The sequence below is a fragment of the Gymnoscopelus microlampas genome (assembly GCF_963454915.1).
Source record: "Gymnoscopelus microlampas genome assembly, chromosome: 2".
NCBI classification, from domain to species: domain Eukaryota; kingdom Metazoa; phylum Chordata; class Actinopteri; order Myctophiformes; family Myctophidae; genus Gymnoscopelus; species Gymnoscopelus microlampas.
Window position 1 is genome coordinate 59782525 of NC_139939.1, and position 17828 is coordinate 59800352.

At 43.5% G+C, this 17828-nt stretch overlaps 1 protein-coding gene across 1 annotated transcript; it reads left to right on the plus strand.

Annotated features, from left to right (window-relative positions):
* Nucleotides 1–682: 682 nt before the first annotated feature.
* Nucleotides 683–3726, plus strand: LOC311056085 (uncharacterized protein; the record flags this gene model as incomplete). The annotated part of the gene is made up of 11 exons (XM_084072463.1): nucleotides 683–782; nucleotides 880–992; nucleotides 1110–1271; nucleotides 1356–1387; nucleotides 1502–1599; nucleotides 1752–1774; nucleotides 1874–1895; nucleotides 2378–2405; nucleotides 2498–2582; nucleotides 3068–3180; nucleotides 3720–3726. 11 exons carry the CDS (start codon nucleotides 683–685, stop codon nucleotides 3724–3726), a joined length of 783 nt encoding a protein of 260 aa, XP_083928589.1.
* Between the last annotated feature and the right edge of the window lie 14102 nt (nucleotides 3727–17828).

The following is a 17828-nucleotide window of genomic DNA, read 5'->3' on the forward strand; positions in this document are numbered from 1 at the left end:
TCATAACATCATAGAAAAGGTAATAAAGCTTTAGTCCAAAATTCTCCTTTAAGTGCAACATTATTCCAGCAAATGGTAAGTGTTTATACTTTTCTATACATACATTACAGTAATTTAAAAAACATTATAATTATGGCAAGGCAAGTTTATTTGTACAGCAGATTTCACACGTACATAAATATGGATAAATTAATACATTAATTAATTTACTCTTCTGTTTTCACAGAAACAGACATTTGTCTTGGAGTTAACGGGTGAGTTTTTTTTAAGCAGCACATCTCAGCTTTAAGAACAATTTTGTTGTAATGCAAGAAATGTTTGATCATATTTTCCATTTCTCTACCAAAGCACTGCACTACAGCTCCTCCTCAACAATGGACAGATGATGAGTGGAAGGTTTTGTGACTATGGCATTGAAGAATACGCTTGTGCTTCAGTAAGCCACTAAAGTCTCTCAATTCTACTCAACAGTAGCTTTTCTCATCTTGACTTCTTTAAACATTTTCTGTATTTTCTTTCTGCTCTTCTTTCCACCCAGGTGTCCATGTTGACAGCACAGGATCTGGCAGCGGTGATGAAGTGTAACAAGTCCCCCAGCTCCACTGGTTCCAGACCAGTCTGGACACTGTTGCTCTCCAAGTCCTTTGGGGTGTTGGATGCAGCTCTGGATATTCTTGCCAACATGGTACAAAACGTAGCTCTAACCAGACTTGACAACATGACCTCACAGCAGCAGCATTTGGTCCTGATGAAACTAATCCTCCCTTTCCTGTCCCAGTCAGGTAGCTATAATATCTCAATAACAGATCGTATGGAAAATGTATTATTTCTAGATACCTTTCAGTTTGAATATGTTTCATTCTGATCTGTCCCCTCCAGGCCAAGGCTGTGTGTCCAACAGCAGTGTTCACTGGTTGCAGAACAACTTTGGGCCTTTCTCAAGTCTTGTTTCTGTCAGAGAATTCCTGAAGCTCAACCCAGGCGTCTCCCCTGTAAGACCTCATCACCTATAAAACACCAAAGAATGATTAGACCTTTATTAATTACTAGATTGTTTTAAATAAAATACAATCCAGCAATGAGTTTTTCTTGTTTTTCTTTATGTGCAGCTGGAGGCTGTAAAGCTCCTGTCTCCAAAGCAGAGTGCAGAACTTGTGGTGTTGCCTCTTGCTCAGAAAGACGTTGTCATCAATGCAGTGTTTGACTACCTGACTGCATCTCCAAATGAGAAAGGATTGGCTGAGTTTGTGTCCCACCTTGTCTCTGGGAAGGTAAAAACAATAAAGTAAAGATAATAGAAACAGTAACTGTGCACATTTGGTTTGAAATTATAACGTCTTTTTGTAACTTTTCAGGAAAACATTTCCTGCTCATCATACAAAATAATGTAAGTGCATATATCCGTCAATCCATCAATATATTGTGGATTTTGAAGACTTGGTAGATGGGATTCCATTCATTATTATTAGCTGAAGTTAACCCCCGACTTGTTGATCTTCAGTTTCACCAGACTGGACCAGGCCTTGCCTACTCTTCCTCTGGGTGTAGCATCATCCATCACATACAACAAGCTGGCTTTATTCCAGCAAGTTCCACCAGGTGAGATCTTCTATCGAAAGGACGTAAAGTGATATTTAACTTAGGTTAATTAAGCTGTTACATTTACTTTTGATTTGCAATGGTCATTTTGTTATGCCATGGTGTTTTAAGAGTGAACCAAGGCCTTACAGTATCTGCACTTTTTTTCTTAGGCTGCATCATATACAGTGGAGAGGTATTTGCCTTAATTTTGTTTTCAAATTGTAAACGTTAAGTAGAGTATTATTTAAATGTCATCAAATTCACAACTATTTCCCCCCCTTTTTCCCCCAAGTGCAACTTTATTCCAGCAAGTGGTAAGTGTTGTATACTTTTCTTGACCTAGTAGTTTGTGAAACATTGTCAAGTATGGCCAAATGTATTTGTAAATGAAAATTTCATACACAAAGGCAATATCAATATTCTTTACATAAGGCATTTAAAGAGAGAAAAATATATCAAGAAACAAATAGAAGATAGAGTATGGAGAAAATGCATAAAACATTATGGTCAAAGTGCAGTTATAGTTTAACTTTTTCAGTCAAGTTGAACAATATCAGCAATAACTGTGCCTTCATCAAGAGTGTTGTATGTATATAGGAGCATCTGTCCTTATGTTCAGGCATCAACACATGGAACTTATGTCATTACTAGTTTTGTGTTTCAAAAACACGCGTCAGAGACGCCATGCCTTCCTAAATCCCTTTGAACAGAAATTGTTTCCAAACCACTTACATTCCCAGAACATATTCTCTAGTTATTTTTTTCAATCCTTAATTCGTTTGCACTGTTTTCACAGAAGCAGACATTTGTCTTGGAGTTAACAGGTGAATTTTATTTCTCAGATTTATTTAATAAATAATCATGTTGTTGTAATGTAGGAAATGATTGAACCTTTTTTTCCTTTCCTTTACCAAAGCACTGCACTACAGCTCCTCCTCAACAGCGGGCAGATGAGTGGAAGTTTTTGTGACTATGGCATTGAAGAATACGCTTGTGCTTCAGTAAGTCACTTAAGTCCCTAATTGTAGAAAGCCTGTCAGCGACGCCTAGTGGCCTGACATGGTACTTACCACTGACAGTCTATTTAGTTAGAGTGTTTGACATAAGCAGGACCAGTCAGACACGAAGATCTCTGTATGTTTCCTCCTGTTCCCTTGTTCCTTGATCCCCTATCCTTTGTGCGTCCATGAAACGATACCACACATTCACCCTCACACATTCATACTGTTGTAAGACCAATAACCCAATGCCCTTTGGAGAGAAATAAATGATTGGAAAGAAATCCCTTCTCCAGACTCCCCTGATTCTCTGACCGGAATCTAGTCCATATTCGCCGCCTCAACCAGTATATTCTATATAAAAGTAAACAGAGGTGTCCCCCTTCGTTACATTCATATTTTAAACAACAGAACCTTTTCTCATCTTGACTTCTTTAAACATTTCCTGCATTTCTTTCTGTTCTGCTCTCTCCATTTTCTCCACCCAGGTGTCCATGTTGACAGCACAGGATCTGGCAGCGGTGATGAAGTGTAACCAGTCCCCCAACTCCACTGGTTCCAGACCAGTCTGGAAGCTGTTCTTGTCCAAGTCCTTTGGGGTGTTGGATGCAGCTCTGGATCTTCTTGCCAACACGGTATAAAAATTGCTTTAACCAGACACTGAAATAAACTCAAATTAAACTGCTAAATTGTGTAATTAATTGGTATACAACAATGACCAAACACTGAAAGTAATTTAGTCAAACATCATATTGACACATGTAATCCTTTGTTTAGTCTGAGACCATGACTGGTCCATCGGCGTCTGTGGCTCTGGATGTGATTGGAGAGATGAGACTATCGATGCTGTCTAATGAACAGTTGAGGGACAGTGATGTCATCAGGAAATGGTTCTCTGGACGTTTGAGAGGGTTCCTGTCATCTGCATCGGGATGCCTCAGTGGCAGTAACCTCAGCTGCCACACATACCAGCAAGTGTAAGTATTGACCTGGAGGCTATTATTCATCATTATAACCCAATCACATTAATGTGCAAATGTAATTCACTTTGAATATTGGTTTGATCTGACATGTACATTGATTTAAGAGTTTAGGTCCCCATAAGGTTAAGTCATACTCACAATGATAACTTTCCTCTAGATTCTAGAATAATAAGTCCGTCATAGAGAAGATTATTTCTCATTGTGTGTTTGTTTAATTCACAGTTTGAAGGAGTTTAGCCATCAGTTTGACAACATGACCTCACAGCAGCAGCATTTGGTCCTGAAGGATCTAATCCTCCCTTTCCTGTCCCGCCCACTGTCAGGTACTGACTAACTACATTATCTCAATAATAAATAATGAGTCTATACTTGGCTCTGAATGGGCTCTTTTTACTGGATAATTTACTATTGACTGACATTTTCATACACCCTTTTGTTTGAAAGGGATAGTTCACCCCATGGAGACTTCATGGATATTTTGTTGTTTTTGTCGCATTCCTAAGCCAATAATTTGATGACCAGTGGACCGGTAGGCAGCGGTTCCGGTAGCAGACATAAAGGAGACCCTTTGTGTCCTACCGGAACTGCTGCCAGTCATCAAATTATTGGCTTAGGATGCGACAAAAACAAAAAAACATCCATGAATTCAAGTCTCCGTGGAGTGACTAATCGATAGAAAAAAAGTCATTTTGGGGGTGAACTATCCCTTCAATGTTTCATTCTGATCTGTCCCCTCCAGACCGAGGCTGTGTGTCCAACAGCAGTGTTGACTGGTTGCAGAACAACTTTGGGCCGTTCTCAGTCCTTGTGTCTGTCAGCGAATTCCTGAATCTCAACCCGGGCTTCTCCCCTGTAAGACTTATAACTTATAGACTTAAGCTTATACACACATAACATGGAAAAATTATCAAACATACATGTAATAGGTAATTACTTACTTAATATAATATATAATATATACATGTTACTGTAATATAAAATAATAATAATATTTTTCTGTATGTTTTTTTTCGGTCCAGCTGGAGGCTGTAAAGCTCCTGTCTCCAAAGCAGAGTGCAGAACTGGTGGTGTTGCCTCTTCCTGCTGAGAAAGACGTTGTCATCAACTCAGTGTTTGACTACCTGACTGCGTCTCCAGAGGAGAGGGGATTGGCTGAGTTTCTGTCCCACCTTGTTATGTTTTCTGGAACGGTAAAAACTATAGCATGATAATGAGAGAAACAGTAACTGTGTATGTTTGTTTTGAAATGACAACCTCTTTTTTGTCATTTGACAGGGAAACATTTCCTGCTCATCATACAAAATAGTGTAAGTTTATATAAATATATATATATATATATATTTTTTTTTAAGACCAGGTCAAAGTTATTTAATTCATTATTATTGGCCTATGTTAACCGCAACTTTTTGGGTCTCAGTTTCACCAGACTGGACCAGGCCTCGCTTACTCTTCCTCAGAGTGTAGCATCATCCGTCACAAACAACAAGCTGGCTTTACTTCAGCAAGTTCCACCAGGTGAGATCTTCTAGATCTGCTGTATATGTTTACACTTCATTTGCAATGGTCATTTTGCTTGCTTAGCCATGGTGTTCTTAAAATTGAACCAGATCCTTATTATATCCAATTTTCTTTTCTTAGGCTGCACAATATACACCGGAGAGGTAAGTACCTTCATTTGAATTTAAGCATTAAATCTTAAGCAGAGTAGTGGCTCATTGTCTGCTAATTCACAACTATTTCAATCCTTTTTCCCCCAAGTGCAATGTTGCTCCTACAAATGGTAAGTATTATATACATTTTCTTGACTTATTCATGTTAAATATATTTGTAAATGTTTTGTTAATTATTATCATTAATCTATTTACTCCTTTGTCTTTTCAGAAAAAGACATTTGTGCTGGAGTAAACAGGTATGTTTTTGAGGCAACGCTTCTGATCAGATTTATTTTATGAAGAATCATTTTGTAAGAAATGTTTTATTTTATTTTCCAATCTTCTAAAGCACTGCACTACAGCTCCTCCTCAACAATGGACAGATGAGTGGACGTTTTTGCGACTACGGCATTGAAGAATACGCTTGTGCTTCAGTAAGCCACTAATTATGTCTCTCATATTTAACTCAACAGTAGGTTACCCTTTCTCATCTTGACTTTCTCATTTACTAATATAAATCTTGTGATAAACATTTTTTTTTAAAAACTCTTTATTTTCAGAAGTTTTATCAGACAATACATAAAATCAAATAGTACAAAAAAGTAACAGAAAAAAAATTGTGATAAACATTTGTGAAGAATTCTGCTTGCATCTCCCCGTTCCTTGTAGACATTTAACCCTAGCAACCCTGCAACATCGCTGATTCTGGATTCCATTGGAGAGATCCGACTGGACACCTTCAGCTCAAGACAACTTTGAGAAACCTGCGTTCATTGATCTGTGGTTCAAGCAAAGGCTCAGCCCATTCCTGCCAGCTGTGTCCAAAGAGTTCCTGTCCTGTCTCACCACTAAAAACCTAAATTGCCTCTCCTACCAAGCCCTGTAAGTGTCATAGCCCCCAACACTGTAACTGTTGTACATAACCTGGCTGTGAGCTTCACTGTTGTGTTGTACCAGAGTGCTCCACTCATACACACAGTATATGCTGTACCTTAGACCTGTTCTTTGCCACAAGAGCCAACGATCAGTAAACTCAAACAATATGAATGTAACTATTCAAGGGCCCCTATGCTAGAGATGTTCATAGTTGAGCTGTGTGGTTCATTGGCAGATGACCACCATGGGTAGTGTAGAAGTTATGCATATGTGTTACATACATCTGTATACATTCATTCAATACAACATTTTACCAATCACTTTACTGCTAAACTAAATACATTATAATGAATGACCTTTCAACTGCTACCTGTCAACCACAGTGTTGAGGTCTTGGGTGAGCACCAGTCACAGATGGAGCCTTCCAGACCGGTCACTGTGTACCTGTACTTAATAAAGGCCTTCCTCACCAGGAACACAACCACAGGTTAGGACTTCCATTCATCCTAACTGCAAATCAATGGCACAAGCTTGATGAATACCTTATAGCCTACAGCAGTGATTATCTATATTTCAAAATCTAAATAAAAAATGAAATATCCTCATTGATGTATTATGTACTTCCTGGTCCAGATCCTAGCTGTAGTTCACAATATCCAGCCAGTGGAGAATGGTTGCAGAAGAACTTTGGAGCCTTTGCTGCTGTTGTCTCATTCCGTGACCTAGGGACGCTCTACTCCAACTTTTCAGCGGTATTGTTTAGGGACCAGTCGAAATTTAGGGGGTATGGAGGAAAATAGGGGAGGGTCATGCCTTTTTAATTTTGGTCTAAGGGAGGGTCAGCTAATTTTACTTTGAATCCAAGGGAGGGTCATGCAATTTTGAATTGATGAAATAGTCCGTTTTTTATATACCTTTTAAGTACAGCAAAACAGTGGTCAATGACCCCTCTCTATTTCAAATGATACAAAGAATTCAAATCAAGTAACACCGTGGTCTATTTAGAATCCATGACAGTCATTAACAAGCCATCAACGCACTGCGAGTGTGAACGACCCAGTCAAATCTATTCAGCGTCTTGACGATCGTGTTTGAACAATTAAGCAAAATCCATTCTGCTACCACTACTGTCTACAGTGCATTTAGCAAGACTGACTACAGCAATGTTCTAAATATTAAGTATTTAAGTAGCCTTAGATAAAGACTCTCGCAGATGTATTTTATCGATTTTGAAATCCTTTTATAACTCTACGAGAGTTGTATCTACCACCCCACCCCCCCAGATTGCCCTGAAATGTCAGCTCCAAAGCCCGTACTTCTCCAAACATGTACAAATGCTAAATATAATGTACTTACCCGCTTGCCCCAAATGTTAACTTGGTGTCCGTTGTATTTGTGTAATGTATTAGTCCATATTTTCCAATAAATAGGTGTTTTGTTCCCGTCTGTGGCCGAACGCCATTTTCCTCCCTCGTTTACTTCCTGTTTACATTGAGTGTAATTCCGGATTTCACCAGATGCGCCCCGTCACCACCGCCCATTGGGAACCTCCGACAGAATTGGCCACAGACGGGATCAAAACACTTATTTATTGAAAGATATGGACTAATACATGGCACAAACACGCCTTACACCGAGTTAACATTAAGCATTTGTACATGTTGGGAGAAGTACGGTCTTTGGAGCTGACATTTCACAGCAATCTGGGGGGGTGGTAGGTAGATAAGACTCTCGTACATGTTAAAATCAATAAAATACATCTGCGAGGGTTTAAAAAAAAATCTATATTAGATAAAGAGCGAGAGGATATGAACAGTATAATTATGTTTCATCCACAAGTACCTACTGTATCTGTCTCAAAATAAGACGGATCACTGATTGTCTGCGCTTCTCTGTGTGAGTCTGCTCTTGTTGAATGGACAATGGACATGTGAGTGCATGCGCCCGGCAGGGTTATGTGTCGATTGGACACTTCGTTGCGCGCTGTATCGCGTACCGAAAATAGACGATCTACAAGCTCACAATGCTTGGTGCTGGGACGCAGTGTGAGCTTGTAGATCGGCTATAATTCTGTGCGTGACACAGCGCTTGATTAGTATACTAAAGCTTTACTGGAGATGCGGCGTTTAGAGAGTAAGAAAGGGCACATCTCTTAGCCTTGAATGCTGCCTGGAGAGGACACCTTTTTTTACCAAGGGGTAAAAGGGCAGGGGCTCAAGCCCCCTTTCATGTCTATAGTGTGCACGTGCATGGTTCTGTAATCAATGTGAAAAGCAAAACATTGGACATATCAGTTTTAAATGTCATGTTGTATTTGATGGGGAGGGTTAGGGGTGTCAAGAATTTCACAATACAATACATGTTGGGCATGATATCTATATGATATATTATACAGCAAGTGTTCTCTATTGATGATGCGTCGGGAGCAGTGCTGAGCGCTACTTTGAAAAACCCAGACGGGCGGTGCTAAAACCAAGTGTTTCTGAAAACTCGTTCCTCCTATCAGGATCGGTAGCTTTTGTGTAAATCGTCGGACTGTGGATCCGTGCGCTCCGTAGTATGCGGGATCGAATCCCACTCCAGTCAGTACTTTTCCGCGATGCAACGTTACTGTACTGGCAATTTCATTCCTCCTTTGTTTGAATATTGCACATTACCTTCACAGGTGGTGAATGGAGTGATCCTACGCAGTAGAAAATACATAAAACATAACAGATGGAAGTCCAGTCCAAAATCCAGGTTTAGGTGCATTTATTGTAGTTTTGCAGTTTTAAGTGAACATACCATTGAATGCAGGGTTATGTCTAGTGGTTCTGTCTGTTTGCTCTCGCTGCTACTGGTAGAAACGGTGTGGCTCCTAACCACCCTGTGTCCTCTGATCTCTGATCTACCTAATCAGTGCACCTGAAACCCCTTAAATAACCACCCAGTGCTGTCCAAACTAGAGCCCGCCACCCAGTGTCCAAAAGTAATAATGCCAACTACGAAATAATATACTACCATCAAAATGGCTCCTACATACCGGCCCCTAATTGTCTCAAGTGTAACGACACAATTACAATAGAACATAGGGAGCCATATTCAAATTCACAATCGTTTGGCATCTTTTTTTTTCACAATGACTTTGCCAATTTCAAAAGAAAACAAAAAGTGTGTAGTGTTGGCATTCAATGTTCATTTGTCTTTCAGTCTTTTCCTCTTCCTATGGCCAGAGGTTCGAGTACATAACCCGTGTTGGGATCTGTATGATGGAATGTGTGTGTTAAAGTCCAGAGGCACCACTTCACGGGAGCCGTCCGTGTTTCCATAGAACCTCACTGTCTGAGGTGTTTTGCGAGCCTTAGCTGGCATCTTCTCCTCCCTGTGTTTCTTTGATGAAAGTGGTTCAGTGTTTGTCGAGAACTTGTTGTCTCTCCTTTTCCTGTCCTCAGTTGGCTGTCTGTAGCCACTTTTCCGTTGTGTGTACTTCCTGTTGCGCTTGTTGACTTTCACCACCTTAATGGCTCTTTCACAGAAGTCCTGATTGTTCTTCAGGACGGAGATTTGATTGACAGCAGCCGCAGGGCAGCCAATCTCATCCTTGACATTGTAGTCTCCCATCAAGGGACCATAGATGACCCACCCCAATAGGGTCCTCACAGCATATGGTCCTTCAGTCTGGCTGTTGACCACCTCCAAAGGTTCCAATAACTTTGAAGAATTACCGCCAATCAGTAGGTCAACACCAGAGTCTATTTCATGTAGTTTGATATGTTTCAAGTAAGGCCATTTTGACAGGTCCTGTTGTCTTGGGATGTTGTGTTGTGAAACGGGCATGGTTTTATGAGTCAGCACATCAGGGAGTTGAATGAAATCATTTGTGTCCATTTTAGCTATTTCCAAACCGGTGATATGGTAACTGGTCTCCGGCTTCACTTGGTTCATGGTACGGAGTAGAATATTGGTTTTGTGTCCGGGAATGTTCAGCCTTCTCATTAGGTTCTCAGTACAGAATGTAGAAGTGCTTCCATTGTCCAAAAAAGCATAGGTTTGCAACACTGTGTCTCCCTTGTGGCTCTTCACCTGAACAGGTACGATTGAGAAGATGGAACTTTCATCACCGGCCCCAATATGACCACAGGTGTGAGGCGAGATGACAGCATTGTTTTCTATTGATTTCTGTTCTGTTTGTTCAATGTGGAGCATGTCAGGATGATTTTGTTTACATTTATCACAAGTTAGACGACTTCTGCAGTTTCTGCTTATGTGTCCTCTGTTCAAACAGGCAAAACAGACTCCCTTTTCCTTTAAGAAGTCTATCTTCTCTCTGTGTCTTTTCTTCATCATCTGTGGACACCGCTCCAATGTGTGACCAGTTTTATTGCAGAACAGACAGTAATTATGAGAGCTGATGAATACATCCTTCTCCAATCCATTTGACTCCATGGCTGTTTTTATGGGTGTTACTGATGTGGCAAAACTGCTTCTTCTTGGAATGTCTCTTGGTTTGCTGATGGTTGAGGTTTTGACAGTTGTAGCCTGCTTAACATCCTGGATGTTTCCAAAAAGCGGGTCAGACAGTATTTTGACCTGTCGTTCAATGAATTTGACCAGGTCTGAGAATTTAGCACGATGTCCATGCTTCTCCAGTAACTCACATGCCTTGTTTCTCCAGTTTTCCCTGAGCTTGTAAGGCAGTTTCATCAGAATGGTCCTCATGTGTGAAACAACATTCAACTCCTCCATATAGGCTATATGTTCCATTGCATTGCAACAGCCTCTTAAGAAGAGAGAGAATGCCTCCAATCCTTTCACATCCTCTTGCTTTATAGCTGCCCAGTTAAAAACCTTTTCCATGTATGCAGTTGCAATTTTGTGCTCATTTCCAAAATGTTCTTTTAACAGATCTTTTGCCCTGTCATAGCCTTGTGATGGTGGTAGATGTTGGCAGCTGCGGACCAGTTGTTTTGGATGCCCTCTTGTGTATTGTTCGAGGAAGTGTAGGCAGTCACTGTAATTGTCAGTCTTGCTTTCCACTCCTCTTTCAAATGCTCTGATAAACCCTTCATATTCTAATGGGTCACCATCATAAACAGGGATATCTCTTGGGGGTAAAGTAGCATACAGATTCTGTTTAACCAATAAAGCAGTTATATCATTCTGTTTTGTTAGCACATTGAAAACATCACTTGCAGGGGGTGCAGTATGAATGACATGACTTTGAACAGCCTTTTTTCCATGAACCTGTATGTAACAGAGTTATTATTGTGTTTGAAGTCCGTCAAAATTCATTTGTATTCTGTTCTATCTATGCAAGGCTCCCTTTTATTTTCCCCCTGGTGTAACTGCGCCCCTTGTGGCGGGTGGTGTTTATATTAGTCCCAGGAATCCAGCAGCACGCCCCTTTCTGCTGCTGCGTTTCCTTGTTATGGTATGTCACACACAGCTCCGCGAATTTTCATGTATTAAGTTACAAAACGCTAATTTCACTTAAATCAAAGTATATGTTGAGTGATATGAATGTTGTGGACATGTTTTGCAATTGTCAGTAAGATGAAAAATGTACTGTTTTGTCTTTTATTCTGACGTGATAAGCTGCATGCAGCATGGTATTATGACACAACAGTAATGGCGGTCCCATTTGAAATGTATTGTTTCTGCTCTGATGTTTAGGGGCTGTGTCTTGATACTGCACACCACCAACCACACTGTGTCTGTTGTTGTTGTCTGACAGGTATGTTTTGTGAAGGGAAATTAGTTCATTGATACATGATTGTATTAATTTTATGAGCCTTTTTGCATAGAATGTTGTATTTTATTTTTATATTAATTCATTGTAGCATTTTCTAAAAATGCTAAAAAGAAAACAGGTTCATGGCTAAATTTATGTCAATTAATTCATGTTGTTAAAAATGTTAAAACTATACGATCACATTGTGAATATGCCCTTTCTGCTGCTGCGTTTCCTTGTTATGGGGCTGTGTCTTGATACTGCACACCACCAACCACACTGTGTCTGTTGTTGTTGTCTGACAGAGTTGGCAATAAATGCTATGAACCTGAGAGAAGTGTGGCGTCATCAATCTGCTGGGAGTGAGCCAAAATATAGGGGTTACATCTGGTGCCGTGACCTCGTGTCTACAGAAGATCAGCCTACAGCCGATCCGACTTCCAGCAGTGTGTGGTTCGACTACCTTGGAGCTCTGCTTGAACAATCAGGTTTCAATAGTGTTATACTGTGGTGGTATTGAAGCAGAGAACTGGCACTGGCCTTTGGCAATTTATTATTTTGTGGCTGCTACATTACATGCCACCCATGCAAGTGTTTATTTAAAAAAAAAAAAAATCTAAAGTCCTGTTATACTCTATTGTATTTGACTGTATTGTATTGGGAGTGGTCTTGAGGGACAATTACCGGACACTCTGGGTGATACAAAAAGAGAGACAGTGGACAGTGAATCATTTTTTTTTGTTCTTGTCATATTTTTTTTTTTTTTTGCACATTATTATTTTTTATTTCAAGAGTTTGGTAAATCAATTTTTCACTCATTGACTTTGTGATACAGTTGAGTGGATATGGCAGAAGGTACAGACACAAAGTTACAGGGTACAGACCCTGAGAAAATTGATGTACGTGCTAAAGTGGGTTTTGGTAGGGGGATGATGTTACCACCTGCTTCATTGACCTTGCCGAGTCATGTGGGTTCTCTTGGTTTTCGGGAGGGTGTTCTCGATACGTGTGGGCGTGGGGCTAGTCTTTTGGGTGACCATAATGCCACTTATACTTACTCCTCCACCCCCACTCGTCCCCATAACGGTGCCCCCCAGACCCCTTACACCCCCGGCCCCGTCCATCCCGTCCATGGTGTTCAGTTCCCCTACACTTCTACCCCCTTTCATCCTCATAATGCTGCCCAGGCCCCTTGCCCTTCCGCCACTACCCCCGTGCCTAGTGACACAGACAGTACACTCAGACTATTGGGTGTTTTGATTACAGACCTGGGCAAACACATTGGAGATTCAGTCACAGCGAGATTGCTGTCGGATAGAGAGGCTACCAGTAACCTGGGCAGTGAAGGCGGACATTCACAAGCTAGTAGCACTGCAGTGGACCTCTCTCAGCTCAGCTTGACCCTCAAATCTGACAGCAAAGAACCTCCTGTCTTCCGCGGTGAGCTAACGGATAAATGCTCAGTACATGAATGGGTGGACCTGATGTCGATGTACCTGAGAAAGAAGAATGTTAAGGTTGCTGACCAATCTGATGAGATTATGAGCAAGCTCATGGGCAGGGCCAAAGACGTGGTGAGGATAGGGATACGCAGTGACCCATCGCTTACTGTCGAGAAGCGGCCTGACACAATCTATGCTATTCTAAAGCAGCATTTCAGTGACCTGTCCTACTCATGCATGCCACTGGCTGATTTCTACAGCACGCTTCCCAGAGCTCATGAGAGTCCCATTGATTACTGGGTGCGTCTGAATAAAGTGGCTGATGTAGCAGAGGAGTGCCTTCAGCGTCAGGGGAGGAGCATGGGCGACCTGACCAAGGAGGTGGCTATGATGTTTGTGAGACACTGTAATGAGCCTTCCTTGTCTGTTGTCTTCAAGTGCAAGCTGGCGAATAGCTGGACAGCCAAAGAGGTCCAGGAAAGGATTGACGAATATCAGAGGGAGGTGAAGTCCAGGCCCAGTAGGTCTCCGGTGGAACGTTCTGCCAGACAAGCTATTGCTGTGGTGGATGATGGTACCCAGTGTGTGGAAAACGTTGAGCCTGAAGCAGTGTTGCAGTGCCATAGGCAGGGTGTGGGTCAGTACCAGCGTCAGCCCCAGCGTCAGCCCCAGAGTGTGGAGCTTGCTTCGATGCAGGCCAACATGGATAGGATGTCTAAGATGCTTGGTGATTTGTTGGGTAGCTTAACTACTTCTGCAGGTGCTCCTGCCTCCCAGGGCCAAGACCCATCATTTCAGAAGAGGAGGGTCTCGACGACCAGAGTTTGCAACATTTGCAGTGACAATTCTCACTCTACCATTGCACATTGTCAGCTACACCGCCTGTGTTTCACATGTCACAAGCCAGGCCACATGAAACTCCAGTGCCCCAATAGCGCGTCCCCACTTGCACCACAGTCTGTTCACCAGTCCGCCCCTGCCTCCTCTTCTCAAGAGGGAAACTAGATTGCCCACGCTTTGAGAGGGGAAGTGTGGGCCTCAGTGATGACACCCTCAGTCTAAGTGATGATTTGCAGTCAATATATGAGTCAGTTTGTGAGAGTCTTCCCAGTACCCAGAAAGTCATCTTTCAGAACACGCAACGTGTGGAAGCCAGTGATAGCTTGTTTTACACGCCAGTAGTTGTCAATGGGTGTGAGACAGTGTCTGGCATGTTGGATTCCGGTTCTATGGCGTGTTCTGTGAGTGAGGCTGTGGAACAGAAGCTCATCGATGTTGGCATTATAGACTGTGACGATGGGAAGGCCGTGGATATTGTTCTGATCGGATGTGGAGGGCAGAGAGTGCGTCCTAAGAGAGTTTGTGACCTACAGCTCGAAGTTTATGGGTGTAAAGTGATTGTACCCACTCTTGTTGTTCCCGGTCAGGAGGATGAGCTCATTGTGGGGACAAATGTGATAAAGTGTCTGACACGCAGATTTAAAGAGTCACACAAATACTGGGAGATGATTGCTGGGACGGCTAGATCTGATGTTGGAGGGCATGATGAGTTCCTTGCCATGCTTGCTGGCATCCATCGGTGGAGAGGTGAGGTTGTGCCTGACTTCGTGGGGACAGTCAAACTCAACAGTGCTATAACACTCTTGCCTGGACATGAGCATCTGGTGTGGGGGAAACTCCCGGAGAAATCACGTGGGGCCCCAGGCTGCACCGTGGTGGTTGAGCCGACACGGTCTCATTCTGTCCCAAGAAATATTCTCGTTGGCAGGGTGGTGACACCCTTGTGGGGGGATGGGTGGGTCCCTATGAAAGTCATGAACCCTACAGACAAGCCAGTAACGATCAAGAGAAATGCTAAGTTGGCAGATGTGTACCCGTGTCTGGCTGTTGAGGAGATGCAACCTGCTGAGAGTTCATGTTTAAAGTCCAACAGCCACCATGTTGCAGCAGAGCAGACCCCTGACTTTGACATGGCAGAGGTCCTGAGGGAACATGGTTTGAGTGACTTGGATCTCAACTCGTGTGAAGTGTCAGATCAGTGTAGGGGAAGGATGTGCAAGCTCGCCCTGAAATACTCTGACATCTTCTCCAAGCATAAACTTGACTGCGGTGAAGTGAAGGACTATGTCCACAAGATCCACCTGATGGATGAGAAGCCTTTCAAGCTCCCTTGGAGACGTGTTCCACCAGCTCACTACCAAAAGCTCAGAACGACACTAAACGAAATGGAGGAGAAAGGCATCATAAGAAAGTCGAATAGTGAGTTTGCTTCACCACTGGTCCTGGTGTGGAAAAGGGATGGAGAGTTGCGCATCTGCACCGACTTTCGCTGGCTAAACGCCCGGACAGTGAAGGACGCTTATCCTCTCCCACATCAGGCTGACTGCCTTGCTGCACTGGGAGGCAACGCTCTGTTCAGTACCATGGACCTCACGTCCGGATTCTATAATGTCCCCCTCGACGAAGATAGCAAGAAGTTCACTGCCTTTGCTTCACCTGTTGGGCTGCACGAGTATAACAGACTTCCTCAGGGACTATGTAACAGTCCAGGGAGTTTCATGCGCATGATGATGAAGATTTTTGGAGATCAGAACTTCATGAACTTGCTCTGCTATCTAGATGACTTGCTGGTCTTTGCGCCCAGTGAAGAGGAAGCTGTGGACAGGCTCGAGATGGTCTTTGAGCGGTTGCGGGAGCACAACCTCAAGCTTGCCCCGAAGAAGTGCCACCTTCTGCGCCGCTCAGTTCACTTTCTGGGCCACGTTATTGATAGTAGTGGCGTGTCAACAGACCCTGCTAAGGTTGACGCCATACAACAGGTGTCCAAATCAGACTTAATGTCTCCCGATGGTCGGACCCCATGCCCCAGTAAGATCAAGTCGTTCTTGGGTCTAGTAAACTATTATGGGCGTTTTGTCCCACACTGTTCTACACTGGCGAAGCCTCTCATCCAGCTAACAGCCGAGACAAAGGTCAACAAGAATAGCAAAGGGAAGACGAAGAAACGTGTACATGTGTACAGAAAGCTGTCGGCTGAGGATTGGACCACAGAATGTGACAAGGCACTGCAAGATCTAAAGGATGCCCTGCTTAATAATGTCATGTTGGCCCACCCCGATTTCTCCAAGCCATTCATCCTGTCCACTGACGCGTCGACTGACGGTTTGGGTGCTGTACTGTCCCAGGTTGCTCCGGGTGAGAAACGGGCTCGTCCAATAGCCTTTGCTAGCAAGACTTTGAACAAGGCCCAGAAGAACTACCCTGCTCACCGTCTGGAGTTTCTGGCGCTGAAATGGGCGGTCTGCGAGAAATTCAGCCACTGGCTTAAAGGGCATGCTTTCACCGCTTGGACAGATAACAATCCGCTTGTCCATATCCTCACTAAGCCGAAGCTAGACGCAGTCGAACAACGCTGGGTTTCGAAGCTTGCTGCCTATGAGTTTGATCTCAAGTACATCCCCGGGCCGAGAAATGTGGTGGCAGACGCCCTCAGCAGGAAGCCTTTTGTGGGGAAGAAGATCGGTGAGCGCCTCGTCTGTGAGCCTTATGAGCGTCTGCTGAGGGAGTCCGAGGCTCTGTCTGGAGGTGACGTGCAAAAGGCCTTCAGGTCGTCAAATGTCCGCCAGGCTACTCAGAAAGCCTCAGAGTTAAGTGAGTACCTGTCACCTGTATCTGCAGCGTCCTCCGCTTGCTCCATGTCTGGGGGTGAGGTCTCGGCTCTCCTGGACTGCCACAATGAATGGGATACAGCTACGAGAATAAGGTCCACGGTGCTGGTTGACCATGTCCAGACTGTCATGTCCATTGGCCAGGACGTTCTGCCTTCTATCTCCAAGCAGGAACTCAGAGACAGGCAACGGGGAGATCCTGATTTGGCGAGGGTGTTGTTCTATGTCGAACGGCGTCGCCGAGCTTCGAGGAGGGAGAGGCCTAATGAACCTGTGAGCGCTTTGAGGCTTATGAAGCAGTGGGACAAGTTAGTGGTCGAGGATGGCATACTGTACCGTGTGTCCAAGGATCCAGTCTCCAGGAAGAAGAGACACCAGTATGTGGTGCCTTTGTCACTGAGGAAGGATGCTCTGTGTGGGTGTCACGATGACGCAGGTCACCAGGGTCAGGACAGGACCTTCTCCCTTGTAAGACGGAGGTTCTACTGGAGCTCTGTGGAGCGAGATGTACGTGACCACGTCAAATGCTGTGCCAGGTGTGTGATGAGCAAGACGCCGGAGCCGGAGGGCCGTGCACCTCTCGAAAGCATCAGAACTACTGCGCCGATGGAATTGGTGTGCATAGACTTTTGGTCTGCAGAGGATTCCAAGAACCGCCCTGTTGATGTTTTGGTCGTGACGGACCACTTTACTAGGCTGTCGCATGCCTTCTACTGCCCTGACCAGACTGCTAAGCAGGTTGCGCGGAGGTTGTGGGACAACTTCTTCTGCTATTACGGGTTTCCGGAGAGGATTCATTCTGATCAGGGTGCGAACTTTGAGAGCGAGTTGATAGCGGCCCTTCTTCAAGTCTCTGGTGTCAAGAAGTCCCGCACCACTGCTTATCATCCAATGGGGAACGGTTCGGCCGAGCGTTTC